General features: G+C 42.8%; 1 protein-coding gene and 1 long non-coding RNA gene across 2 annotated transcripts; one reads left to right on the top strand and one right to left on the bottom strand.

The window, feature by feature from the left end:
- The first annotated feature begins 353 nt into the window (after positions 1–353).
- Positions 354–8,774, top strand: LOC308590045. Its single transcript, XR_014009628.1, has 2 exons — positions 354–3,779; positions 5,291–8,774. It is a non-coding gene; the product is annotated as an uncharacterized lncRNA (long non-coding RNA).
- On the bottom strand, positions 8,309–25,599 carry STYXL2 (serine/threonine/tyrosine interacting like 2). Its single transcript, XM_081199615.1, has 6 exons — positions 25,419–25,599; positions 23,555–23,679; positions 19,166–19,260; positions 15,936–16,167; positions 12,887–13,104; positions 8,309–12,029 (listed from the first exon to the last, which is right to left on the bottom strand). The coding sequence occupies exons 2-6, from the start codon at positions 23,659–23,661 to the stop codon at positions 9,151–9,153; spliced, it is 3,531 nt and encodes a 1,176-aa protein (XP_081055741.1). The 5' UTR covers positions 23,662–23,679; positions 25,419–25,599; the 3' UTR covers positions 8,309–9,150.
- Between the last annotated feature and the right edge of the window lie 1,723 nt (positions 25,600–27,322).

Genomic DNA, 27,322 nt, shown 5'->3' with positions numbered 1-27,322 from the left:
CTCACTGGAAGGACAGATCATGAAGCTGAGGCTCCAATACTTTGGCCACCTCATGAGAAGAGAAGACTCCCTGGAAAAGACCCTGATGTTGGGAAAGATGGAGGGCACAAGGAGAAGGGGACGACAGAGGACGAGATGGTTGGATAGTGTTCTCAAAGCTACCAGCATGAGTTTGACCAAACTGCGGGAGGCAGTGGAAGACAGGAGGGCCTGGCGTGCTCTGGTCCATGGGGTCACGAAGAGTCGGACACAACTAAATGACTAAACAACAGCAATCTATATCATAATACTTACAAAATTCCATTCCAGTAACAGGTAGGTATTTTTTTTTTTTTTGAAATTAATTGTCACAGAACAGAAGAAAAGAAGCGAACCAATTGTCTTCCTCAGCCACCATGTGCATCTGTTCCAGTTTGGGGCCCAATGATTTGGAGGTGATGTGTAGTTCTTCCTCATTTACTGTTGTGATTCCACAAATATCACACTACCAAAACAACCTCAAACAGAGCAAGGTCCATCTGTTTGACAGTTTGATTCCTCGTGGTGCAAAAACAGGTAATAAAACATATGTAAACAAATGTGATAGGTTTTATGACTAAATGTATGGCTAATTAAAACAGACCGACAAATGTTTATTATTGTTGACAACCAGACTGTGCCACCCGCTCTCTAGCTGTAGCACGTAAGTTAATATTGTCAGAGTTTAAATAATATATTATTGCAGCACATGTTTCTAACACATTACAGCTCATATAACAAGCAGAAGAAACAAATTGGTTCTCCCCAAGATGCATCTACTTGGTGCGACTTTTGTTGTAGTTAGCCTTTCTTGATAGAGAGTGATATAAGTAAAAAAACCTGCTCCTTTTCCCTTATGGGGTACCCAAGAGCCCATTTAGAGTCCTTTGTAGGTTCTCTATCAGTAGGAAAAAATAACAGAGACCAACCAGAGAATATTGAGAAGCAAAGCAGCTAGTAAGCCTGTTGCAACAGGGTGCTTCCCTACACGCAGGAGAGAGGAGGAGGACCCAGAACAAAGGTGTGCCTGCCTTTATATAGACATTTTAAATTGCCTACCCTGGAGTCCAAGACCACCCCCCAGATACATCATACCTACATCACAAAAAAGGTGGTCTACAACAGAAATCTGAGTGCGTTTTTACCCTGTCTGCCAGGTTACCTGTTAATGGTCACTTGACTGGATTACCTGGGGAGTCTGGCCATTTTTTTGTAATGATAATTACTGAGCCAGGTCACAGGCTCACTCTATTCACATCTTAAATGTGCCCTTAAGGCAGGATTTGTGAGGACAGAGACAATGGGGAGGTTTCTGCATTTCCTTCGACCTTGCAAAGAAATATTTGAGGTGACTGAAAGAGTCAAAATGGCTTTAGGACTTTTCCCATGGGTTTCAGACATGTGCTTTATATATTTATATATGTGTTTGCTTGGTACATATATGAACATTTATTATATATATATATATAAGACCTAAACATTCTTATAACAGAGAGCATACCCTCCAACATGTCCCAGAGAAAAACCAGGATGTGCATCTTTTGGGGCCATGCTCCTGCGTGAGTCACGTGACCTGTACAAAAGCACAGTGCCCCAAAACACAGTGTTTTGGAGCTGTGATTTTATGTGAGCGCACAGCCCCCCAAAACAGGATGCCCTGGTTAAATCGGGACAGTTGAGGGGTATGTGAAAGAGCTGAAAAGGAGATACCAACTCTTATAAAACAAAATTCCAGTTATGTCTTGCTGGTCTCTAAAGAATCCCATCAGCTTCCTTCTGCTGACTGGATTTATCCATTCTCAGGAGTTCATAATAAAGGCAGTGTAGGATATTAAAGCTGAGAGCAATTATAGAATCATATGGGCAGCGATATGCCAGGTCAGATTTAGCACCTGATATTCTTGGGCAGCTGCCAGGGACCCAGCACCTGCCTCAGCTCCTGCAGCCCCCTTTCCCTTTCCTCTAATGAGCCCCACGGTGGCATGACAGTTTTTGACATTACCCCAGTTTAGTAATAACAAAATAAATATATGGGAGCTCTAAGCTCCACAGAACTGCTGCTGGCTGTGCCACTGCCTAGGAACCTAGCCAGGACTCATGGGAAGTCCCATTGATGTAGGAAGGGGCCTTCTGAAGGCAATATGCTGAGCCCCCCCACCCCAGAAGTGGAACTGGCCCTGCCCAAAGCATTACAATGACAGCTGCTCTAAACAGGTCACTAAACAACAACACATCACAAACTGAGCTGTAAAACAATGACTAAGTTTTAATTTATATATTTTTAACTGTTGCTATATCTGTATTGTCCCCGTTACACCTAATTGCAAATTCAAATGTATCCCTGTCTTGTTTTATGAGTTCCTTGATATTGTATGTGGGCTGGAACTGGTCGGTGACCGAAAGAATAAAATTCATTCATTCAAGACAATGCTGGGAGACAGTTACTGGTACAGAATCATTTTGACTGATAAATTTCTCTCTCCTCTTTCAGGATCATAGAATTGTAGAGTTGGAGGGGACCACAAGGGTCATCTAGTCCAACCCCCTGAAATGCAGGAATCCTTTTGCTCAACATGGAACTCAAACGCATGACCTTGAGATTAAGAGTCTCATGCGCTACCAACTGAGCTAGCAGGAAAAGGAGATCACAGATCTTAGAAAACTGAATTCCACTTAGGCCCTTCTGATCTTTGAGGTAGACCTTCTATATTCATCGGCTGACTGGATTAAGAAATCCTCCAAGCATGGGAGTAGCTAGGATTTATTGGGGGAGGGGGGAAAGAATTTTTATTTATTTACTTAATGGGGGGCAGCTGCCCCCCTGCCTCCAAGGGTTATTTATCTTCTTCACTGAATCCCCACCCTTTCTTCCATATATGGTGATTCCATATGACTCTGTGAGATGCCTAGCCACCTAGTGGAGAAAATGTTGGGCTCCAGCTAATTTGCACTTTATTCTGCAAGCTGGGCTTATCCACCAAGGTGGAGAGGGCAGAGTGCACTGCCCTAGCCGCTGCAACACATGTCAGGGCTTGTATCTTCCACAGTGTTGGAGATTTACAGAACTGGCATATAAATGTTTTACAATCAATCTTTCCCTAGACATGCAGAGATGCGATTTCAAATCACATTTGGGAACTCTGGCCAGAAAGGATCATTAGAGGAGAAAAGCCAGCGATTTGGAAATTAACTACAATAGCTATGTCAAAATAGATTTTAGAAATACCCTTATGGTGCATGGAGATATTGCAGTTTAACTAAATCCCTCTGTTTCCCATCAGTCAGTGCGCTGACTGGGAAAGAAGAATGAAATTGACTGCGCAGTATAATGGATCAAAGTATCTGTATCTGACGGCAGTTGCTTGTCTTGCTATAACGTTTCTCACATACACAAGTGACAACTGCTTTTCACAGAATGAGACCCCAAGAATACTGCATCTTTCCTCATCCTCCTGCCACGTGGAAATGATGCAGGGCATAGAATTATTATGTAATAATGTATTGGGAGATGTCGTCCACAAGCCAAGGTCTCACCAGCACACAGGTGCACACCGAGCTCAATTCATTGTTTCTACCTACTAATCCCAATTAGGCTACGGAAACTTTTAACAGGCACCCAGAGGCCATTTTTGGATGGATGAGGGCAAACCAACGGAAACTTAATCCAGACAAGATGAAAGTACTGTTAGCTGGAAACAGCTGAACTACATAGAGGTTTGCAACATGTATTGGACAGGGCCGCACACCTCCTGAAGGATCAGGTATGCAGCTTGGGGATAATTCTGTTGTCTGTGGAGGTGCAAGTGTCTTCAGGGATAGAGGTATATTAAATAAATAAATAATTTTGATGGTGTCAATGATAATACTCCAGTGTGGGATAAAGTCAAGGTTGAGTCACAGTCTGCGGTCGCAGACAAAGAAGTTCAAGTCCTGGCTCTGACAAACAGAGGGATGAAATCCCTTATATTCTGTAGTCCCATTGAAAGCAATAGGGATATGTGTTGTGATCACTGGGTACTATTTAGAAAGCTTTGTGAAATTTAAAAAAAACAAAAAGCCAAGTGGAAAAACTGTTCCATTTCCCAAAGTGTTGGCATGCCCCCTTGTCATGCATTTTGACACTGAAATTTTGCCCAAACAAAATTGGTGCTGCATGAAACATTTCTGGGAAGCCCTATTTTTGCTGTTAGCAGCTGCACTAAAAACCTTGAACTTGGTTACTTTCTGTGGCTAGTGTTATCGGACTCTCTTCAAGCTGTTTCTCAAATGCTTTGAAAATATGTTAAACAGCTGGAGAAAGGCATACAGCATACAGCGCTGTGAAAACAGGCTGTTTTCTCTGTAATCCTTTGCGGCATTTCTTCATCAAAATCACACTCAAGCCAGTTTAAACTATGCTCTGTTTTATAGCATACAATAAACAAATAAATTATTTGTTGATCTGATCAATTTGTTGATGTTTTTACATGCTACTTGCTTTCTAAACTGTAATGAAAGGGCATTCCTGCATCATGAGGAATGTCGTTTTAGTGCAGACAAATAGAAACAAAATATTAGCAGGACTACAATTAAAAAGGACAATATACAACAGTCAGAATACACAGTCAGAATAGCAAAAATGAGTATTTAAGTCAGACTTCAGCAGAAGAAATAAAAAGCCTTGTACTTACAATTGGTTATTTTACTCCCCTTCTAAGTTTTTCCTCCCCTTCTATTGTTTTTTAAAACACTCAAAGCTGCATTCAAAATTAACAAAAATGCATCAAATAAAGCAATATTAAAAGGCACATATTAAAACAGCTGACATGAAGAACAGTAGAAAGCTGCAGTTAAAAAGAGTTCAGCAGTCCTAAGGCTGTCTGCTTAGAAGCAAGGCCGAATGTGTTTACGATGTCTTACTCCCCAGTAAATCTGTAAAGGAAAGCATCCTAACAGATACTTAACAAGGAGAGAGATGCCTGGCAGATCTCCCTAAGGATAATTTTCCAGTATGTCAGCACCAGTACCTAAAATACCCTGTCTCATTGCACCTGTTGGATGACACACAAGGGCAGAACAGAGCTTCTGAAGCTGATCTTGAGTGAGGGATGGGGAAACCTGTGACCCTTCAGATGTTATTAGACCCCACCTCCTTACCATTGGCTATGTTGTCTAAGCTAATAAAAGATGGGGTCTAACCTCTGAAGGGCCACGAGTTCCCCATCCCTCACTCAAGATCAACTTCAGAGGCTCTGCTGCCTATTTCACCCCTGTCTGCCTCTTTTGTTTCAAGTGACTGGCATGGGAGCAGATTGTACCTGATGCAACCTCTCCCCTAGGGTCTCATCTGCTTGTTGCGAGAACTAAGGTCTCATCCTGGCAAAAAAGGCAAGGCCTTTTAACCTTCATCTTGGTTTCAAGTGGTTATTGCTTCAGGGGGGAAAAGATCCCCTGTTACTGGATAATGAGGTTTTTATAAGGCAAACAGGAAGCATGGGCTACAATCAGTTAATTCCTTAAAGACTAATCATTGGGCTGATATAATGGTGGGGAAAAATCACTCTTCTTGGATTTGTTCAATGAATGAGTGGCTTTCCCATAAAGATTCCCAGAAGATTCTTCTGGCTTGTTGACAGTCTGTTATTTTGATGCAAAAAGACATGTTTTTGTGGGTAAAAGTTTTTTTTGCTGCCCAGAACTCTAGCTCCTTTTTGAGGGTGCGGCAAAGTAAGTACTGCCCCCTACTGCCCATTCACATAGGTCCTCCAGAGCAGGAAAGTTCCATCCCTACCCCATGTTTTATTTAATTTTTACCAAGGTAAAATGAATTCATTTAAGACTTCACCACCAGCAACTGTGACACTATCAAACCCAGACCTGTGCAATAATATTTGCAGTTATGTAGATTTGGGCATGATCCCACCTGTCTTTGGTAGGGATGAACAAATCTGTCATTTTCTCATTTCTCTAATCTTATGTTGAGTTTGCCACATCTCTGCACCAGTTTGCAAAATTTTTGTTAAAAAATCTTTATGAAATTTGTCGGCATTTTGGTGTACATTTCTCCCAATAAACACATTTTTGTATGCAATTTTGAAAAATATACACATTTTGCACAAACCTTTCCCTGAAATAATGCATTTTGTATGTTATTTTCACCATTTTATGTACACCTCTCCCTTTTTTGTGCACATTGGTTGGGGCCAATTGGTTGCACTGGAAAGTTTGGAGAGTTGCCGATTTCAAAGGATCAATTCCTGTATTGTTTTGGAAACTGTGAATTAGGTACCGGTAAGTTTAAAATGCAAGCCCCGCTCCTAATACCTGGTCTTGGTCCTGCAAAGATTTATCCCTGGGATGACCCAGGAGAGAGGGGATGTTATCAGAGCCAATCTCCAATTATGAACAGGAATAAATGTCATCTCTTGATTACACCTTTTAGTTGGTTGTCCCAGAGTTTGTTAACCTTCATTTTGTGCCTCTGGCATGCTAAAGAAGGTATAGCAATTTCAACTTTCTATATTAGAGGGGAGGAAGCCTTTCATATATGGCACTCTCTCCCCCACCCCTCCGGAAAAGCTTTCTGAGAATGTGCAAACGAAGCCATTTTCCTTATCCAGCACTGATCCTCCTTCACACTTGCAGAAGCAACAGAGAGAAAAAGAAGAGCTATGGCAAAGCCTGGTCAAGATGATGCAAGGAACAAAGCCCAGAAGAGAGCTTTCAGTTGCAGCTAGTTGAACAGAAGAAGAATTCTTCAAAGAATTGAACTCTCTCTACCATTCTCGCAGGAAGGAGTCTCATGGGAGGAAGAGAAAACAGCTTTCATTTTAACGAGTCATGGTATTTATGGCCCTTTCATGAGTTTTGTTTGAAAATATGAAAGTAGATGGACTTAAACCTTGTTTCCAAAAAGAGCAGAGGGAGGTGAGAGCACACGAAAAAGGCAGATGCGGCTGAATCAACTTTGCCCATTTAAAAAGAATCAAACACCCTTTTGTCTAAAAACAAGCCTCTTATTTTAAAAATGATGGACAGTCATAATTACCTGAAACCAACTCAAAACACTGGTTAGATAGAAATAGGTGGTGGGAAGGAGTGCCATTTTTATCTGGGGAAAGTAAAGGTGATTTGGACTTGGGATTTCAGGTCTAGTCTACACATGCAGTAGAATCCTGAGGTAACAGAATCCTGAGGTAATTTTGGATGGCACCAGGCCTGATGCCAAAAGCTGGTGCCCTAGCACTGTGGCAGGGATTACTCCTGGGCTGGCCCAGCCTGCCTGATTGACAAACCAGCACTTCCCATTTCCCATGATGTCCCAGAACAATGCTATGTGAGGGGCATAGTGGAGAATGTTAAATAGAGGCCCACAGTCACCTGCTGTGGCCAGGTAAGCCCACAGTCAGGGGCCTGGTGAGGCCACGTTGCCAAAAGCCCCCTCAAATCTGAATCTGCCCTGGACTGATCTACGTTAGATTGCTGATGGGGTATGCTATTTTTTTTTTAAAAATTGCTTTCCCACGTACTAAGCTTCCTGCAAATACCACCCCATAGCACATCAGTTTTCTGATTGCAGTGCATTGTTAATGTAGAGGAGCTTTCAAAAATATTTTTCTCTTCCCCTCCCAACATTCGAAATGATGCAGTCAATTCTATCACCTCAGGCCTCTGCCACTTTATTACTGTATTACCAGCTCATTCTTATGGATGTAGAGAAGAGGCTGAAGATGGTGTCAGGTCTGGCTGCTCCTGATTTATGCAGGGTAGGGGGAAGGTCTGAGGAGCAAGATGAAGTAGAAGGACATTCTGGACAAAGAATAGGCCGGGTGGGGTGAATTTATGGCAAGGAGAAGGGTGACCAAGATGACCAAGGATCTGGAAATCAAGCTTTATGAGGAATGGTTGAGGGAGCTGGGTATGTTTAGCCTGGAAAAGAGGAGACTGAGAGGATATGGTAGCCATCGTCAAATATCTCAAGGCCTGTCACATGGAAGACGGAGCAAGCTTTTTTTCCTTCTGATACAGAAGGTGGGGCCCAAACCAATGGCTTCAAGTTACAAGAGAGGAGATTCTGACTAAACATCAGGAGAAACCTTCTGACAGTAAAAGCTGTTTGACAGTGGAATGGTCTCCTTCCTGAGGTTGTGGACTCTTCTTCCTTGGAGGTTTTTAAACAGAGGTTGAATGACCAACTGTCATGGACACTTTAGCTGATATTCCTGCATTGCAGGGGATTGGACTACATGACCCTTGGGCCCCTTTCAACACTACAATTCTATGATTCCATGATCCATAGCAAACAAACAGATGTGACTCTCTTTCCTTTAATGTGCACACACCAATATATATCCTGGATTTACATTTAAAAGGGATAATCACCACTGTAGCATATGTTTTCTAAGGCTGGGCCTGATGTTTTGTTCCAAAGGTAATTTGTTCTATCTAGTGTTGTCTCCTTTATAGCAAACAAAATTAAAACCTTTAAACAAGATCTCCCCATGTGACCAATGATTGATATTTTGCTCAGTTACAAGTTGTCATGGGAACAAACATTACATTTATTCTCTCCGTAGTTTCCCTTCTATTGATACACACAAGAGAAAGAAAAGGCTCTGTGGTTTGGGATTTAGAAGGAAAGGAATAATATAAGTTCAATTGTACTATCCACAAGGGAACAGGGCATATATGCTGTAAGAGCAGCTACATTTTCAAACTAGTGGCAAAGGCTGCTGATTTTGTTCCAATTCTAATCATGATGAAGTGGAAAGGGGGGACGGACCCCAGAGTGACTCTTCAATGATTGCAGTAAACAGAATCAAATGAATATCTGAAGCAAATTAGCTGAGCCTCTCTTGTTTCTTTTGATTATTATTGTTAATTATGTTTACTGTTTTGTTGAAGAAATTGTCTCAGAAACAACTTGATGCATTTCTGCACACCAATAATTGACTATTGACACAGTCCCTTTTCTTGGGAAGAGCCACTGTCATTAGTATCTTCATCTCAGGTTGAGAATTAAAGATAAGAGAATACCTGTAGGATTAATGCAGTGCTCTGTTCTGGGAAGGGTGATAGGAAATGCAATGGAGGTTGATGAAACAGAGGGGCATTTTAGTCTTGGTTTCTCGTAGGGACTGTGGAAGTTTTCTTTCAAATGGGAGGGGGAGACATGGAGCTGGCATGACTTTGTTCTCTATCACTCCGCTCCTCTCTTCTTCGACGGAGCTTCGCCGTAGTTTCTTCTTGCCGATTCCTCCAGGCAGCAATTATGGCATCATCATCCATTTCTTCCTCCTCCTCCTTGCGCATGCTTTGCCTGTGTCTGAATAACTGCCTTGATGCATAACACTCTTTTCTTTCTTCTACCTTTTCTTCTTTCTCTGCATTCTCCTCAGACTTTGAAAAGCTCTGGGTGAACTTTCTCTTGGCTCCAAATTCAGACGTGTCTGAACTGGACTCCTCTTCGCGCTCTTCCAAGCGATGTGACCTGATCCGATTCCTGGTGGGTGGTTCAGGGGATTCTGAGCTGCAGGATGGTTCTGGTGTCCTCCTGAAAAAATATGGCTCTGGACTTTCTTCTCTGGAACTTGTCTCACTGAATTTGGACCGTGTAAATGTGCGAGCTGCCTTATCTTCTTGTGCAGAGGCAGAGGAAAATCGCGAGGAGGTTCTCTGCAAGTCATCTTTGCACTGAAAGGTTGAAGAGCGATCAATTTCTTCTCTTTGAGATCTGGAAAAATTATAGCTAGAAGCCTCAGTGTCCACCTCTCTGAATGATGATCTCCTGTATTTTTCTCCACTAGCATCAGAGAAGTCCTGGTATGAGGACTTTTCTTCTGTTTTCAAGCCACTGAGCCACTTACTTACATTCTTTTCTACCTCCGACCTTATAGCACCTGCTCTGGCAAACTGGCCTGAGAAAGAAGATGCTGTGTCACTCCTGTCGTTATGAGTTTCTAAAGGATACCTAAGGCCACCAATTACATTTTCTGCATAATTTTCTGCCTTCTCATCCTCATCCTCTTCCTTGATCTTCTTCTTCTTAAATAAAGTGCTACGTTTATTGTCACTGATAAGCTTCTCAGTCTGGTAATCTGACATTTTCTCTCTCATCTCGGTTTGCATCTCCCTTTCCTTTCTGTTAAGTTTCTTCAAGTCAACCTCATCAGCAAAGAGGCTGTAAAGAGGCTTGCTTGTTTGTGTCACTTTCCTGCTTGAGCTGGATCCTCCTGTCCTTCCACTCATTGAGGTGTTACAAGACAGCATGGACTGAGTGTCAACATATTGGTTGCCCTGCTGGTGAAATAGTGAGCTAGGTAGTGATAAGCCACTTTGTGCACTAAGCAGAGATGCCTTGTCATCATCAACTGATTTAACACTTGAAGCTAATACCGATGATGGGCGGGACAACATTAGGATCTCATTTTGTTTCTGAGCAATAGTTTCACTAACAACATTGGCAATCCAGTTCTGAATACTGGCTATAGATATAGTGTCTTCTGGGCCAACAGGAAGGTTGGGAACACCTGTAGCTACTGAATGGTTTGACATTGCCCCACTACCACTTCTAGCCTGAGAGAAAGATGAGTGATTGGTCTGCATGCTCAATACTGAGACAGAATCCTGTGCACCATTTATGGAAGCTGTTGATGGCAAAAAGGCAGACAAAGGGATGCTTCCACTCATTGTACTCTCTGCCTCCCAGCTGCAGAGAGACTGACTTTCTTCCAGAACTTTCTTTGAGTGTTCAAGTAACTCCATTCGCCTCTGCTTTCTTCTGGAAGAAGCAGAATCTTCACCTTTAGCAAGCTCCACAATATCATCCTTATTCTCATTGCCTACCTTCTTCTGATGTTTAGCCTTCCAGGCTTGGTAAGCTGTCAGGTTGATATCTGACAAGTTCTTCTCCTCTTCCATAGCCTCTTTGTTTTGTTGGCTGCCATCTTCATCCTTTGATTTCTCAGAGGCCTCCGAGTCTCTTTTGTGAAATCCAAACTGAATTCTCTTGATTTTCCACCTTTCTAAGGCAGTCAGCTTGTCTTTGTTCTTTTGACAGAAATTATAAAATGAGCTAGTATCAGATAATATACTTTCCTCATCCATATCCCTCCCATTTGTTCCATTGTCAGGCCTTGGCTTCTCATGACCACATTTAGTTTTGGAATGATATTTCCGAGAAGCTTCCTTCTCTATCTCCATCATCCTCTCATTCCACATATCCCAGCTGCTTTCTGTAGACATGGAATCTGTACGCCCTCTCCTCATTCTGTTAATGCCACTTGCTTCTAGCTGTTGTTTCAAGATTCTGATCTCTTGACTACTCACACTTTCTGTTTCACTTACATCATTTACAGAACATGGCCTTTCTCCCATTCTAGAACCTCCTTCTTCCTCCTTGGGAAACAAGTAGCTTTCCATCTGGTACTTTTCATTTTTGGACTGCCACTCTTGGATCATCCGACTCGTATCCGCCTCAGATTCCTCCTGTACCTGAAATGTAAGGTCTGAGGGGTTGCTTTCTCCATCCTTGTTTGAAAGTTCCTTTGCAGGCAAACCTTGCTTCTTCCTCCATTCTTCATAGAGTTGTTCCTCCTCTTCTTCACTGATAAGAGTAGGCTGCTTGGAAACCAAGCTCGATTTTCCCATAGAGGAGGTACTCATTACACTTCCCAGGAGGCTTGTTGTGTCTTCTTCTTCCACCATGATAGAGTGGACTTTGGCTCCCATGATACTCCCAGAATCTTCTCTCCCAGACATCAAGGAAGAGCTTCCAGCTCTGACAACAGAACTCTGGCTACTGGTTGTGTCATCATCAGAATCTTCTTCACCTTCCTCTTCTCGTTCCTCCAATAGCTTTTCATTGAGCTCCCGGAGCTGTTTCAGGAAGCCATCATTGGGATATATGGCGCGCTTCTTGCGTATAGTCATCAAGGCTTCTAAGATTGTCATATGATGAAAGATCATCAGATAAGCAGCTACCAGCACTGCTGAGCGGCTGATTCCCATTTCACTGCTGACCAAGACTTTTCCTAGAAGTAAAATTATATAGGTGGTTAACTACTGCCAGAGGAATACTGGGAACTGTCGTTCAACAGCATCTGGAGGACACTGGATTTGGGAAGTATGTAATAGTCTATTTCTGAAACAGCTTCTGGATCAAATAAATAGTTGGTGGGGGTGGGTGGGTTCTGCCATCATTAGTCTTGATTTAATTTATCATTAATACCTAAACTGCGAACATGGTAAATTAAGTTAAATAAATGATTTATATATTTCGTCACAGACATCTTAAAACATTTTAAGCATAGCAGCAAATGGGGGAATATATGCTGTAATGCATTCTAATCCAAAGCAATTCTTATTGAGCCCAGCCTGGCTTACTCTCAGTTAAGTGACACCAGTGTTGATACCATGGTTCCCACCACACAGGCCACTCCTGCGTCTTCCCCAAATTTATATTTGCTAATGTTGATAAACCACTGGGGTGAAGCTTGGTGCAAATCCATAGAAGAACAATGATGCTCCAAAACTTGGGAAGAATTTGCCCCTCACCATATTAAACATATTTTCCATTATTATATGTGTATAAATTATAAAGGTGGTACCCATATTCAGAGGAGAAACTTTAAAATGGACTTAAGTTAGTCATGTCTGTTGCTTTCAATGAGTCCACACTGAGATTACTTAGTTGGCTTCAACCCAATGTACTTATTTATTTTCATCTTCCTAAATGGTTAACATTGCCATGGTAGAAACATTAAAAACACAGTCTGAAGAGCAGAATGAACTTCATTAGTGTGTATGAGCGGCCCTAATACCTACTTCTCAAATGATAATGAACCAACAGAAGCTGAAAATGAGAAGTTGTGCAGTTTGCCCTACATACCTCTGTAGGTTAGTAGAGCTTCATCAAGGAACTCTGCAGCCTCACGGAAATGTTTAGAGATGTCCATATCTGGGAAATCATCCACCTCAATGCCTAAATACTGGATGTTCATGCCATTGTAGAAGTCTGGCCCTGTATACACACCAGTGCCATGAGCAGCATTAAGCACATGAGTGATTCCTAGTCTCTTTAGGCGACCTTTATTCACTGCAACACTCCTTCAAGACAAAGGGAGAGAGGTTAGATTCGGTCTACTTTCTTGAGTATTTGAAAACTAGCCTAAGGCCAGCAATAGAAAAACGGGTTGAGTTGATGAGGAACTCTGCAAGTTTGTGCAGACTGGCAATATGAATGATCTACCCCACAGGTGATTAAAAGAGTATTGTAAGTGCGAGCATGTTCACAACATGTGTTAACTATCTGGTCGAACACAAAAGGTTACAATGGCCACATTTTCATGCAGTGCTAAGACAAACCATTGCTCAGTGCAAACATCAGGGCTGCCTTATCCATAGGCACTAGGGGTGCAGGGCACCAGGCTCTCAGGGGGCCAGGATGAGAGTCTGGGGCCCGAGAGTTGAGTCCAGCGAAGAGCCCGCCCATCAGTCGGAGTGCCACAGTGGGCTCTTCTGCTGTGGGTGGCTCTGCGCCACGAGTTCAGGGGCGATCGAGCCAGCGAGATGCTGAGGCGGCTGGCCAGCTCTGCCCTCTTGAGAGCCTGGGACTGGCCAACCGTGGGGGGGGGGGTGCCGGGCGGATCTTTGCACCCTGGTGCCACATATGCTTAAGATAGCCCTGGCAAACATGCTGGCTGCCAGGAAGGAAACTGCACTAACTTAGCTCTTTCCTGGTCTGTTTAGGTTAGTGCAGCACAGTAGTTAATCACTGTTTGTTCTCCAGTTCCACAATCATGGTTAAATGCTCTCATCTTTAACCATGATCCCAAGGTTTGTTTTTGGCCATAGATCATAGTAGAAGACTAGCGAGTTTAACCATGATCCCAAGTTTGGATGGTATGCTAAGCAAAACCTTGACTTAGCTGCCATGCCATGTGGAGTTGGCATGAGCTCCCCTTTGGGAGCCAGCATGATTGTGCAGTGCCAGTTATACTTTGGCTTACAGTGACATGTGCACTAGGCCAACATGACAAATCTCTGGAAGTCTCATAACAGTGTTTTATATTAGGGAGATTTATACCTCACCTTTCTAGTGTAGCCACATTACTCTGGGTGGCTAACAACACATTTAAAGAACACTTACGAAATCAATTAAAGAAACATCAGCGATACAATAATAAAACAAAGAGCCAGGAGGAGGATATAAAACCAGCTAAAAAAGGGCCAGTCTGCTAAAAGTTCATTAGCATGGCAGATCAAATACCTGCCTGAATAATAATGTCATAACCAGGCAATGGATAGTCAAGAGAAAGGGAAATAAACAGACCTCTTGAGGAAGGAAGTTACAAAATTTAGGTGGGATCACTATAGCAGCCATTGCCAATGTTTCACCAAGCCACGCCCCCACCATTGATTGATTGGTCATACAGGAGAGCCTCCCTTGCTGACTGTAATAAGTGGCCATGCTCATTTGGAATGAGATTGCCTTCTGGGTAGCTGAGCCACCAACCAGTTAGGGTATTTAGAAAGTTGCTGCACTTCATCACTGGGGTCATAAATGCCCCACTGATAAAATGTTTACTATTGTTGCCCTGGGCATTGTGGCAAATGCAGGGAGCAAATCATCTGCAAGGCACATAAATGATTCTCCCAGTGCAACACCATCAAGATATCTCATAAGGCCTTCGTTCCAATATGTACTGGGATTTTGAAATAACTGGGTTAAGGAAATATGATGGCTGCAAATGTTAAAAGACTCATATACCAAATTGTGTCATAATCACTGTGATTTGACATTTGGAAACTGTGACAAGCAACCATTGGGGGAAAAGCTTTTTTTATGAACAAAAATGGCTCAGAAATTAGAAGACCTTATTTATAATTCATGCTCTTTTGTTTAAAACAGCATTGACAGCAGCTGTTATTTGTACATTGGCTGGTCTTCTTCTTAAAGCAGGCTTTATTCATACCATGAATCAGAGAGAATCAGGGCATGGCAAGTGGAGGCTGGAACTACATAATGGTCAACACCTTTCAACCTCTGAAAGTAATGGCTGTGCATTTCCCTCTGGCATCGTTTAATAATGCAAAATGCATGGTGTGATGCCATCACGTTATAATTTTTTCCACCCCCGCAAATGGCAGCCAATTAGATGGAAAAAGGAAGTGAAAAGTCATAATGCCATGTTACAAGTTCTGCATAACTAAATGTTATGAAGGTGATAGAAGGAAGAGACATCAGATTGCCTGTTTCAGTGGCAGCTGCACCTTGGCTGCAAAATACAATTCTGGCCTGATGGAGGGAAAGGAATCTTCACTTGTCCAATTTAAACTTTCAGATTCCAACAATTATGTGAGATGCCAATTCTCCAATGCAATAGAAACAGCATCAACTAGTTGACTAAGAAACTGACTTCCCTCATTAATTTGGTTTAGGGGTTTTTGATCTCCCACCACTGGTGTATGTACAATCTCCTTGACTGCATTCAAATCAAGAATGCATTGTGTCACTAACAGGAATGCAGGCAGGAGATCAGGCTATAATATTCACCCTATACAGTGGAACCTCGTGTTATGGATGGGATCCATTCTGGAGGCCCATTCATAACACGGAACTGACGTAAGCTGAAGCGCTGCGTCGGCACACACGCACGACGCTATTTAGCTCTTCTGCGCATGCGGCAAAACCCAGAAGTAACCCGTTCTGGTACTTCCAGGTTGCCGCGGGACACAAGACGAAAACACACAACCTGCAGCAGACGCAACATGAGGTATGTCTGTAACAGTTTCGGCCTTTATAGTGGTATTCTTTACATAAGTTTATCTTGGGATGGGACACTTGAAAGATTTTGATTTTTCACCTAGGATTATTTATCTTCTTCTCCAATAAAGTGCGAGAAGTCAAACTCTAGAGAAACAGTCTTCCTACTCACTTTTCTGCTATGAAGACATTTGGCCAGACTTCATCAACGGCATCCTTTGGAGACTCAAGACGGTCTTTCACAAGTGCCCTCTGCAAATCCATGACACATGGTGTGTTGAACAAGCTGGTATCATCTATCTTTTCCTTAACCCGATTGTACAAATCTTCCACCAGTAGCTGCTCTGCAGATTCTAGCATCCCTGGGCACCCAGAATCTGCTTTCACCTCCTTTGTCTTCAGCTCTGGAATGAAACAACACTTACATTTTCAAAATAGCACCTTTTTACCTTTGACAATGGTAAAGCAGCTTAGTCATGCTGGCCACATGACCCGGAAGCTGTACGCCAGCTCCCTCGGCCTGCAGTGAGATGAGCACCGCAACCCCAGAGTCATCCGCGACTGGACCTAATGGTCAGGGGTCCCCTTTACCTTTACCTTTGACACGCTTCTCAATGAGTGTTCAACAAAGGGCAGATTCACACCACTCATTTAAAGCACATTCAGTGCACATTTAAAGCATGTGGCTTCTCCCAAAGAATCCTGGGAACTGTCATTTGTTTGGGGTGCTGGGAATTGTACCTCTATGAGGGTGACGCTACAGTTCTTAGGATTCTCTGGTGGAAAGCCATATGTTTTAAATGTGCATTGAATGTGCTTTAAAGGCATGGTATGGATCTTCTCAAAGTGCCTGGGCCCTTGATCTGAGCTATGTGCACATCGATGCTCAAGCTATAATCTTGATGGACTATTGAATATTGAAATCATATTGATGGGATCTTGGTAAGCCTAAGCCTTGTGATCTTCATTTGAGACCTTTCTCCAGATTTCCCCACCTAATGAAGTGAGACAAGGAAAGGGATTTTCAGTGACTTTCCCTCCTGTATGGAATGCCTTTCCACAAAAGGCTCACCTGATGCCATGCTATGGTGTTTTAGGTACCAGCTGGATATATTTTTTGTTCTCTCGGACCTTTTAATTATAATGGAGACACCTGTGCTTTTAGAACTTTTCACCAAGTTATTCCCTTTGCTGGTTTCACATTGTTTTAGCTGCTGCATTGGTGTTTATTTATATATTCATCACTGGTTTTAGTGCCATGAAAATGTTGAACTTTAGTTTGTATTTTTAATAGTCCATAAACTGCCCATAGAACTCAGTCACATGGGTATACAGATGTTATAGAACAAATAAAATACTGTATCATAGCATTCTACTGTATTATAGTATTTCAATATAGAGTTAAGTAGAATCTCATTCCAATAATGAATGGAAGGCAGAAAGTAGCCTGGCTAGCTTTTAGGGCAAACACTTCATCTATAGTTGCAGAGTGTGCTGTGATGCACCACCACTGAATTCAAAAGAAAAACCCCTAGAGTCTTGTTTAGCAAAATGTAAAAGAGAGACATATCAAGAGGGGTTGTTTGGTACTAGAGCAGCTTTCATACAAGGCCATTTAGCCTTGTTAAGGCACTTCATTATAACAATGAGCAGAATTCACTGAATAGAATTTAAATGGTAAATTCATGTGCTACTTAGTATAGCATTAAATATCCAACAATACCCAACCCCATGGCCAGGGTTCTTCTACAATATTTAACTTGGAAGTAAGGGCTGTTCAGCAAAGGTCCTCAGCAACTGTACTCAGAAGGTTTATCCTTGCGTCTTTTGCCTCTGATTGCTTCTTGTTCAGCTTGGCAGTAGAATTACTAATACATTGCCTCTTCACTAGCTGGCTCCTATAACCCATGGTAGGAAGCTTTAAATATTGATCTCTATTCATTATTCTTTTTGTATTAGAGGGAACCAGTAATTAAAGCCCTCTCTCCCCAGTTGAATGGGAGTTGACGAATTAAGGGGCAATTGCCCTGCTAAATAGGAAGCATTTGGAGGCAAAGGTGAAGAAACCTTCTAATTCAAGGTACAGTAGCCCAGCAAAGGTTCAGTGACACTTTGCCAGTTCACACGCTAGATAGGCTGGAATGGCAAATGTTTTAAATTAAACAACGCTACCCAAAATATATTAAGAAAGATATGAGAACAATACAGTGGTGCCCCGCAAGACGAATGCCTCGCAAAACGGAAAACTCGCTAGACGAAAGGGTTTTCTGTTTTTGAGCTGCTTTGCAAGACGAATTTCCCTATCGGCTTGCTTCGCAAGATGAAAACGTCTTGCAAGTTTGTTTCCTTTTTCTTAACACCATTAATACAGTTGCGACTTGACTTCGAGGAGCAACTCATAGAACGCAGTGTACATAGTAGCCTTTTTTGAGGTTTTTAAAGACTTTGGTGATTTTTGAAGCTTTTCCAAAACTTCTTTTGCAGCCATTTGGTAAGTTAAGCTTTTAAAACTTTTTTTGGGGGGTTTGGATTTTGGGTTGGGGTGTTTGGAATTGGTGTTGGGAAGGGGTTTGCAAGAATCTGGAAGCTTGTGGGTTTTTTCCTGCATTTTTATGATTTTCTGTGACCATTGGGCCACTCTGCTGTTTTTTTAAAAAAATTCTGGATTTGAATTTCTGTGTGCTGGGTGGCTGGGGGAACAGTTGGGGAGGGGTTTGCAAGAATCTGGAAGTTTGTGGTTTTCCCCCCTGCATTTTTATGATTTTCTGTGACCATTGGGCCACTCTGCTGTTTTTTTAAAAAAATTCTGGGTTTGAATTTTGAAATGCTCTTTACAGTATGTGTGACTTTAAAGAGCACTTAATAAACTCTTGTTGTACCAAATTTGGCTTTGTTTGGACTTTTTTTGACCATAGGAACACATTAATTGATTTTCAATGCATTCCTATGGGAAACCGTGCTTCGCAAGATGAAAAATTCGCTAGACGAAAAAATTCGCGGAACGAATTAATTTCGTCTTGCGAGGCACCACTGTACAGGAAAACACAGGAATGGAATAGTGATCAGTATTGATATCTGTGATTGAGTCCCTGTCAGGGGAGAAGGCGTGGTAATGATGATGATGATGATGATGATGATGATGATGATGATGATAAAGATAATGTCATATGGAATCTCTGTAAAAAGGACATCAATTAAAAAATACACTGTGATTATGGAAGTAACCTTAATCAGCAGAGGTTCTATAAATGGTCTCCAGATATTATAATATAATTGAGTTGAGAGGGAGGGACCAGAAATCATCTAGTTTATTCCTCTATTCAAAAGTGAGGGCACCTACTCACCAGCCTCCCCTTACTCATAAACTCATTGTCTTCATTGCTTTTTCTTTCTGCCTCCTACCTTCGTTGATGATCTGTTTAGCAGCCACCGCAGATGACAGATGGATGGGCTCCATGAAGATGCTCTCAGTGTCTGTATCCGATAACACCGAATATCTGTTAATAAATGACAACGATGTGAGGCAAGCTTCTACAAGTTTTTTGACTCACCTTTGACAGCCTCCACAACTATTTCAAAACAGAGCAGCCTGAGGGTGCGGGGAGACTGTACAGCAGAACAGGAAGGGGGTGACACTGGGAGATAGCCCATGTTTGCGTACAAACAAGCAATTTAAAAAATGTCAAAACAAGTTTAAATTTCCCCATAATGCTTCTTTTATTATTAATTCTCATCAATGTGTTCCTCTTTCCCAAAAGTGCAGAATTAAAATACTATAACATAAAATTCATCTACAGAAAACGCTACATTTCCCTTTGTTGTATGTTGATTTTACCATATGGAGGCACATTTGTAAACTGGAGTAATCTGTGGGGGAAAAGCATTTCCCAGCAAAAACAAAAAAATGTTTGTATAAACTAATCTACTGTCTCCCATTCCCTATTCCAAAATGAAGAGCAAGAATGCTCTCATAGTAAATACTGTAGTGATACACAGATTTTGTAATATAATGCTTGTAACATTCTTTGATGTACAGTGGTACCTCGGGTTAAGTACTTAATTCGTTCTGGAGGTCCGTACTTAACCTGAAACTGTTCTTAACGTGAAGCACCACTTTAGTTAATGAGGCCTCCTGCTGCTGTCGCCGCGCCGCCGGAGCACGATTTCTGTTCTCATCCTGAAGCAAAGTTCTTAACCTGAAGCACTATTTCTGGGTTAGCGGAGTCTGTAACCTGAAGCGCATGTAACCTGAGGTACCACTGTACAGTAATGCAGGTGGGGATGAGGAACTTGTTGAACCCGGTATCAGCTCAAAGGCAGCTCAGGGGCAATGATGCACTGCTGTCTCCCCTTGACTCTGGGGTTTATCAGCCCACATCTCTCCCCTGGAGATAAAGGGGAGCACAGAGCAAGGAGCAATGACCAAGCATTAGGCCACAAATCCCCCTGCCCTCTAGTGACACTCTAGTTACCACTGTGGTAAAGTTACGGAGTCCTGTGTCTCTTTTTACAGACGAGGAAGATGTTTCCTTTTCATCCACTAGAGGGTGGGTGATAGTCCAGATGTCTCTGACTGTTGTAAACAGAGGGTTGCCTGACAGCTGCATTAATCAAAATTGGTCTCCATAGCAACTGACCATGAAACGTTATATGGGCAGCCAGCTTCCCAAGGCAGTGGCAGTGGAGAAGGCCGGGAGAAGCCTGTGATGTCTAGGGGTCAAGTGTACAAAGCACCAGAGAGCTGGGGCTTTAGCTAATGCATATTAAGCTGGAGGGACTGGCTGAGGAAAGAGCAGGAATGGAGCTCTGGTGTTTATGTAGCAAGTGTGAGCATTGCCCTTTCATTGCCTCTGTCAAAGGTAAACAAAGTTTTTGCCCCCCCCCTTCAGCCCTTTTAAAGTTAAGGCTGCCATTTTGCCTAGAAATCGATTACTTAGGGCAGAATTCAACTCATGCATCCCAGCAGCAGAAGCCAACAATAGGACTTCAGTTTGCACAACAGGGTTCCCCCCTCTCCTTCTTCTGTGTCCCCCAAAATTGGCTAGGAATGGTCAAGAGAACCCCCAGAACAGCACCTGATTGTTCCATCTGGCAAGCTATAAAGCTTGCCCTGGCAGAACAATCAACATAGTGCAATGTTGAATTTCACCCTTAAAATCTAGACACACCATCCTCTACAATACACCCTGCAGCACAAAGATGCTTTTTCCTTTATAGCACCAGAGGATGTCAGTTTGAGTTACGCCTCCTCAACTTAAACGAAGATCTGTAATTAAGGGACTGCAAGGTGTTGTTCTGCCAGCATTACAAGCAAACATACAAGTAGCACGCATACTTTTAAGAGATCCCTTGCCTTCTTGAGTATGCTGAAACTGAAGCAGAGACAATGTTTTGCTCCATTGATAGTGCTACTTTCAAAGCCACCTGTTTGAGGTGTTGATGCAGAAAATCCAATTAGCTTTCTGCTCATGGATGTGTGAAGGAAGCCACCAAGCGGTCGTTCTGCGATGATCAAGCCGGTCGGCACTGATGGGAGTTGTAGACCAAAACATCTGAAGGGCACCAGGTTGGAAAAGGTTGTTCTACAAGCTAAGGATATGAAAACTATCTCGGGCAAATTCCTTTTTTGACATGCCATTTGTAGAAAGCATGAAACCTTTAATGGCTGTGTATCTTTAAAGCACATCAAAGCACATTCTGGGCACTGTAGTCCACCCCTCACAGAGTAACATTTCCCAGAAACCCTTAACAAACTACTGTAGTGCCCAGAATTTTTGGAAGGAAAGAATGTGGCTCAGATGAGCTTTAAAGGTATGGTGTACACAGCCAGTGGCAGGGAAAATGTGGCAACTCTAAGAACAGGAGTTTTGGGTTTGGAAGCTCTGTTGTACTAGAGCAAGTGAGGAAACAAACAGAGAGCCCTTCCATCTCTATTGAGGACTGCTGGATCCATAGTGAAGAACAACAGGCTGGTATAAAAAGCCTCTCTCTGGCAACAACAAGAAAAATGTTAGTTAAAAGCATTTTGAGTTGCTTAAACCATGAATTCCTCCAATATTTTACAGGAGGAAAAATAAAACACCTGTTGAAAACCAGGCACAATAATTTAGGGAATATATAGCCCTTCAGATGTTATGGGACTCTCCTCCCATCAGCGTCAGTCATCATAATCAATGGTCAGGAATGATGGAAGTTGTAATCCAGCAACAGCTGGAAGACCAAACTTTCCCCATCCCTGTTTTAGGCATATTTAACTGGCTGAGAGCAAATTCCATTGAAAACAACAATCTGAGTAGATATGAATAGAATTTAACTGTTAAGTTGTTTAATCACAAAATAGATTTGTGTGTCTCTAAGAGAGTGGGTGGTCTTTCCCCCTTTTGCTCCTCCCCAAAGAATAATCTAGCAGCATGGTAAAGAGAAAGCACAGATCACCCCAATAACATCTAGAGCCAAAGTGACTGCCCTCGCGTACATATTCAAAACACTATGGAACTTTTTTTAAAAAGCAACTGCAAGTAAGTTTAGGGCATATTAACAATGTACATGCAAATGAGCCATATGCAAAGAAAAAACTGAACTTGGCCAAGTGTATCTAAGCTGCAGGAAAGACAGATGGTTTGGCTAGCAGCACTCAGTCTCATCATCAGCCATGGGAACAGAAACAGATAAAAGAAAAAATGAATCAGCCTACAGAGCCTGATTTATCCTTTAATATCCCTACGGAATGGAACTAAGAACACGCCAGAAAACAGGAGCCCCTTTTACATGTTCAGTGAATGCATGGGGTGAGGGTTACTTGTGACTACGTCTTTAAGTGTAACAAATGTTCATTAATAGGCTCTACTGAGACACTCATATAGACTGGACCATGCTGTTGCTCACTGCCTCCTTCCTTCCTTTCTCAGAGACTAAAAAGTTCCAAATGCTGCAACCTTTCCATCTAGAGAACTCGCTCAAATTCCCTTGACCACTTTGGTTGCTCTTTTCTGAACCTTTGATGGCTCTACAATATCCTTTTTGAGGTGAGGCGACCAGAACGGCACACAGTATTTCAAGTGTGGACATGCCGTAGCTTTGCAAAACAGCATTATGGTATCAACAGCTGTATTTTTAATTCCTTTCTTAATGAACGATCCCTAGCAAGGAATTCACTCTCCCCCTCTCCGCACCAACAGTTGCCACACACTGGGTCGAAATCTACTGAGCGATGCCTTTGAATGAGAAAAAGGCAAGATCACACAGGTTTGGGGCATTGAAGAAGGCTCTCTCTTGCAGACCAAAACGTGCTGGATAAAGAAAATCTCAAAAATAGATAGGGGCTGACTACTGCTTTCTAACTGGGATTACTGGGCATGCCTCTATGCAAGACCCAGAAATCCTGCTTCACATAAGATTCCAAATTTGTACAATCAACTGAATCAAACGCTTGAATCCAAACAAATCAAAGAACTGTGAAAAGACTGATGCAAATGATGGCAGCTTGGGTGGCCTCTGTTTCCTCTGTGCTGCCTCACTTAACTTTGATAATGCTTTTCCCCAATAACACTTGAGTTTGTGGAAAACCTCAGTTGACCCAATTAGATTAGCTAAATAATGCATGAGCTCTCCACCCTGGCTTCTAAAAGAAATAAGAAAGAACCCTTTAAATTCTGCCTTGCTCAGGGTTTGGATAATGCACAGGGTTAGTGTAAGGTAATTTTAAAAAAGGAAGGGAGAAGGCTAGAAAATGGCTGGCGTTTGTTCCGTGTGATCAGAGGGATATAGAGGCCTACTTGGCAAAAGACTCACCGGCTAGGAGAGGGACTGCGAAGATAGTGGGCCTGCACGGCTTTCACATCAGGGCCTTCTCCATCGGGCACCACCTGCTCACCATCTGAATCCATACCACTTGCCATAGTTGCTGTGGGAACACGCTGGAATTGGGGAGGGTGGGATTAGGAGGATCAGAACGTACTAAAAGGCAGAGGCACATCGAGCAACCCATCTGCCAAGCTACAAAAAGCAGATCGGTGTGGTTCAGAAAGGGGGTTTGTGTGTGACTGAGAACGTGAAGTATGAGAGGTTTCCTTTCCACGACAAACCACCCCAAGCAACTGAGACCAAACATTTGATTCCACACGACTTTAAACCCCAGGCCTCTCTTCCAAAGAGATGTTTGCCATAAAGCGATACCACCCACTGGAAAGGAGGCAAGACACTTCGGAAGCACTATATTAATGGAAGTTAGAGAAACTGTTAACATACCCTCCAACATTTCTCTGATGAAAATGGATGGATGTCCCAATCCAGAATGATAATTTTTCTGTATATACCCCACACATCTTACGGGGTTGCCCCACCCACTCTGGGCAGCTTCCAACATATATAAAAACATAACGAAACAGCAAACATTAAAGAAAACTTCCCTGTACAGTCATACTTCAGGTTGAAGTTGCTTCAGGTTGCTTCGCTCTGCGGCGACCCGGAAGTAACAGAACGCGTTACTTCCGGGTTTCGCCACTCACGCATGTGCAGATGCTCAAAATGATGTCACGCACATGCGTGGAAGCAGCAAATCGCGACCCGTGCAAGCACAGACGCGGGTTGCGTTCGCTTCAGGATGCGAATGGGGCTCCGGAACAGATCCCGTTCACATCCAGAGGCACCACTGTACAGGATTGCCTTTGGACAGCTCAGGGGTCGGATAACTCCATACCCTCCAACATTTCTCCAATGAAAATATAGACACCTTAAGGAAATGTGAGACATTCCAGGACCAAATCAGAATCTGGGATGGCTTCTCTAAATCAGGTACGTCCCTGGAAAATAGGGACATTTGGAAGGTCTGTGTTAATATCCCTGGGCTCACAGTCCCCAGCAGTCTGCCTGCCTCCACCCCACTTGGCAAAACTGAGCTGGCTGCCTCTCGGGGGAGAGCAGTCCAGGGCCATGTGGGTCCAAAGATACACACAGGTCCAATACACACACAGAGGGGTAAGTGAGGGCCATCACATCCAGCCCTAAACCAATGGTCCCTGATTAGTGGAATAGGCATATGCATTAAAAGTGCCTTCTAAAAGCAAAATCCTTTTGCTTTTTTTTTTAAGTGTGAATGTTCACATAGGTAATAGCTATTATGAAGTATAAAAATAAATCACAATAAATGCTGTTAACAGTGCAGCCCTATGTCTACTCAGAAGTAACTCCGGTTGTGTTTAGAGGGACTCTCCCCCAGCTAAGATTGTAGCTCAGAATAAAGTAGGGCTAGAGGTTTTTTATTATTTTGCAATTCAATTTTCTGAGTGGACCTATAAGCCTTACCACCACACTTTGTCCCCCACCCCACAGCAATCTGAAATGGCACCCCTGGGATCCTGCTTTGGGTTGTTAGGACGGAGTCTAGAGAGGCAGCACTTCTTTCCTGAGGCTTCTCCATGCAGGGGAGATGTGTGATAAATGTGCAACAAAAATACCTGCTCCATTTCAGGCCGCGAGGGAAGATGCCTCTTCCCTTACACAGTCCCCTTTCTCGCCCCCCTTGCAGCTTGTCTCAGATGTCAGGAATGCAGCTAGGCCTCCGCAGGCAGGGTGGCGGTGGCAGTTGTTGACACCACACAATGACCCAGCAAGACCAAACGAAGCAAGAAGCTACGAAAGCCCCACAGCAACTTACCGGTTCTGCTGGGAGGGTACGTCTCCTGACAGTTTAATGTTCCTTGTTAGCAGTAAAGCGAAGCACCCAGTCAAAAAAAGAGCAGGGAATTAGGCCGCCGGGATCACAGTCAGGACAAGGGCCGCTGCCCTCCTTCCCTCGCTGTGATTTCTTCCCAAAGGGGCAGGACAACTGTCAGCCTCAAATTTTATCAGCCTTCTAATAATAGCACTTCCAGGCACTGGCTGTCAGGTTGCCGAGAGAGAAGTGCAGTCCCTGCTTGGGCTTTTTAACTCTATCCCCACCCATCGAGGGACCTCACTTGGCTGTGGAATAGGCCAAATATATGAAGGGCAATCATGCTATTTGTTTTTATTGGGCGCCTGAGCCGTGTCCGTTCAGAGGTCAGAAAGGAAGCTTCCTCCCTGTCTCAGAATTTTAGTCCTTGTCATCCCTACCCACCTCTCCCTGTTGGACAAATTTGCCCCAGGGATCTTCCCCAGAGGGAATCAATTGCTGCATGGTAAGAAGGAGTCTGACACCGAGATCAGGCAAAACCAAACATTGTTTATTATGGAGACAGCGCTGCATGTGCAACTCCCCAGCTCGTGCTGTAAAGAGGGAGGCCCCCATAAAGTACATTAAAGGTACTTTATACCCTATAGTCAGTCCAAATTTCCCTCCTACATTCTCCTGTTGGTTAGGAGACTGCAGTTTCCAGACTTCCCGGCCCGCCTATTTCTTATTTCCCCCTTGATATGTATACCCTCCATTACATACATCCTATGATCATGCTGATTAGCTCTAGCTCCACCAGGGGTGGTTTGACCAATATTCATAGCCTTTTTCAGCATGCGCAATAGTTTTCTAACTGTTCTCATCCATTTTTCCTCGTGATTCCGAGTCACCCAGAAACCTTCCTAGTACCTTATAAGGCATTATCTTTCGGCTACTCTCAGTGATTTCTTAACTTGACGTATTACCACGAGTTTCCTCTTTCTTTGCAATGCAAGCAGTTACAACAACAAGGCATGGTCATTTCTGTTAAGCTTTTCCTACCTATTTATCCCCCACTCCCCACATCCCATTTCTTCTGAGCCACCTTGGATTACCACAGAACAAGACAAATGGTTGAATAAAGGTCCTCTTAGGAGACCTCAGGAGATTAATATTCTTTCATTCCCATGAGGTAACTCAGAACATAGGAATATGCCTTATACTGAGTCAGGGTCTAAGAATCCCACACCCCTTGCCCTAGGCGGCACATTAGTGGGTGGGGGCAACAGAGAGAGACAGAAATAGGATGGGAACCCCAGATTTACTAGGCTACCCTACTGGGTTGGTACTGGAACATGTCACTTTCCTTATCTCAAAAGTACAGTCTTAGAAGAATAGATAACCAACTATGACTGAAGGACTATGACACATTAAAACATATTGGTGTAAGTTGGCTCCAATATCATCAACTCAACTGAATTTTTAAACAAGATAAAATGGAAAATGGGTTTGACAAGATAATTTCTGAACTAGATAAAGAACTCCTCTCAAATAAAAAAAATCTGTCTAAAATGTATAAATTATTATTAAATTGCCACCTAAAAGACGAAGAAGTCAAAAATGTAATGGTAAAATGAGCGCAGGAACTCCAAACCTGCTTTACTTTTGTAACCTGAGTTTTCTGTATGGATATAATCCCACATAAAATTAAAGACAGTTTGGAAGTGCCCTCAGTTTCAAACAATGGACACAAAAATACTCCATACCTGGAATTTTCTAATAGTTGTGATGTCTTGTGTGTACACAGAATGTGTTCCAAACTTGCGCCAAAGTTCAACTTTCTATATATTGTGAAAGGGACACATTTCTGGTGCTCTTGTATGTGAGTGAAGCAGAAATATATGATAGCAACAATACAGTGATCTCTC

This window comes from Podarcis bocagei (genome assembly GCF_964188305.1).
Source record: "Podarcis bocagei genome assembly, chromosome: 6".
Classification (NCBI taxonomy): domain Eukaryota; kingdom Metazoa; phylum Chordata; class Lepidosauria; order Squamata; family Lacertidae; genus Podarcis; species Podarcis bocagei.
Note: the sequence above shows the minus strand (reverse complement) of the source record. Positions and strands in the feature narration are given on the sequence as shown.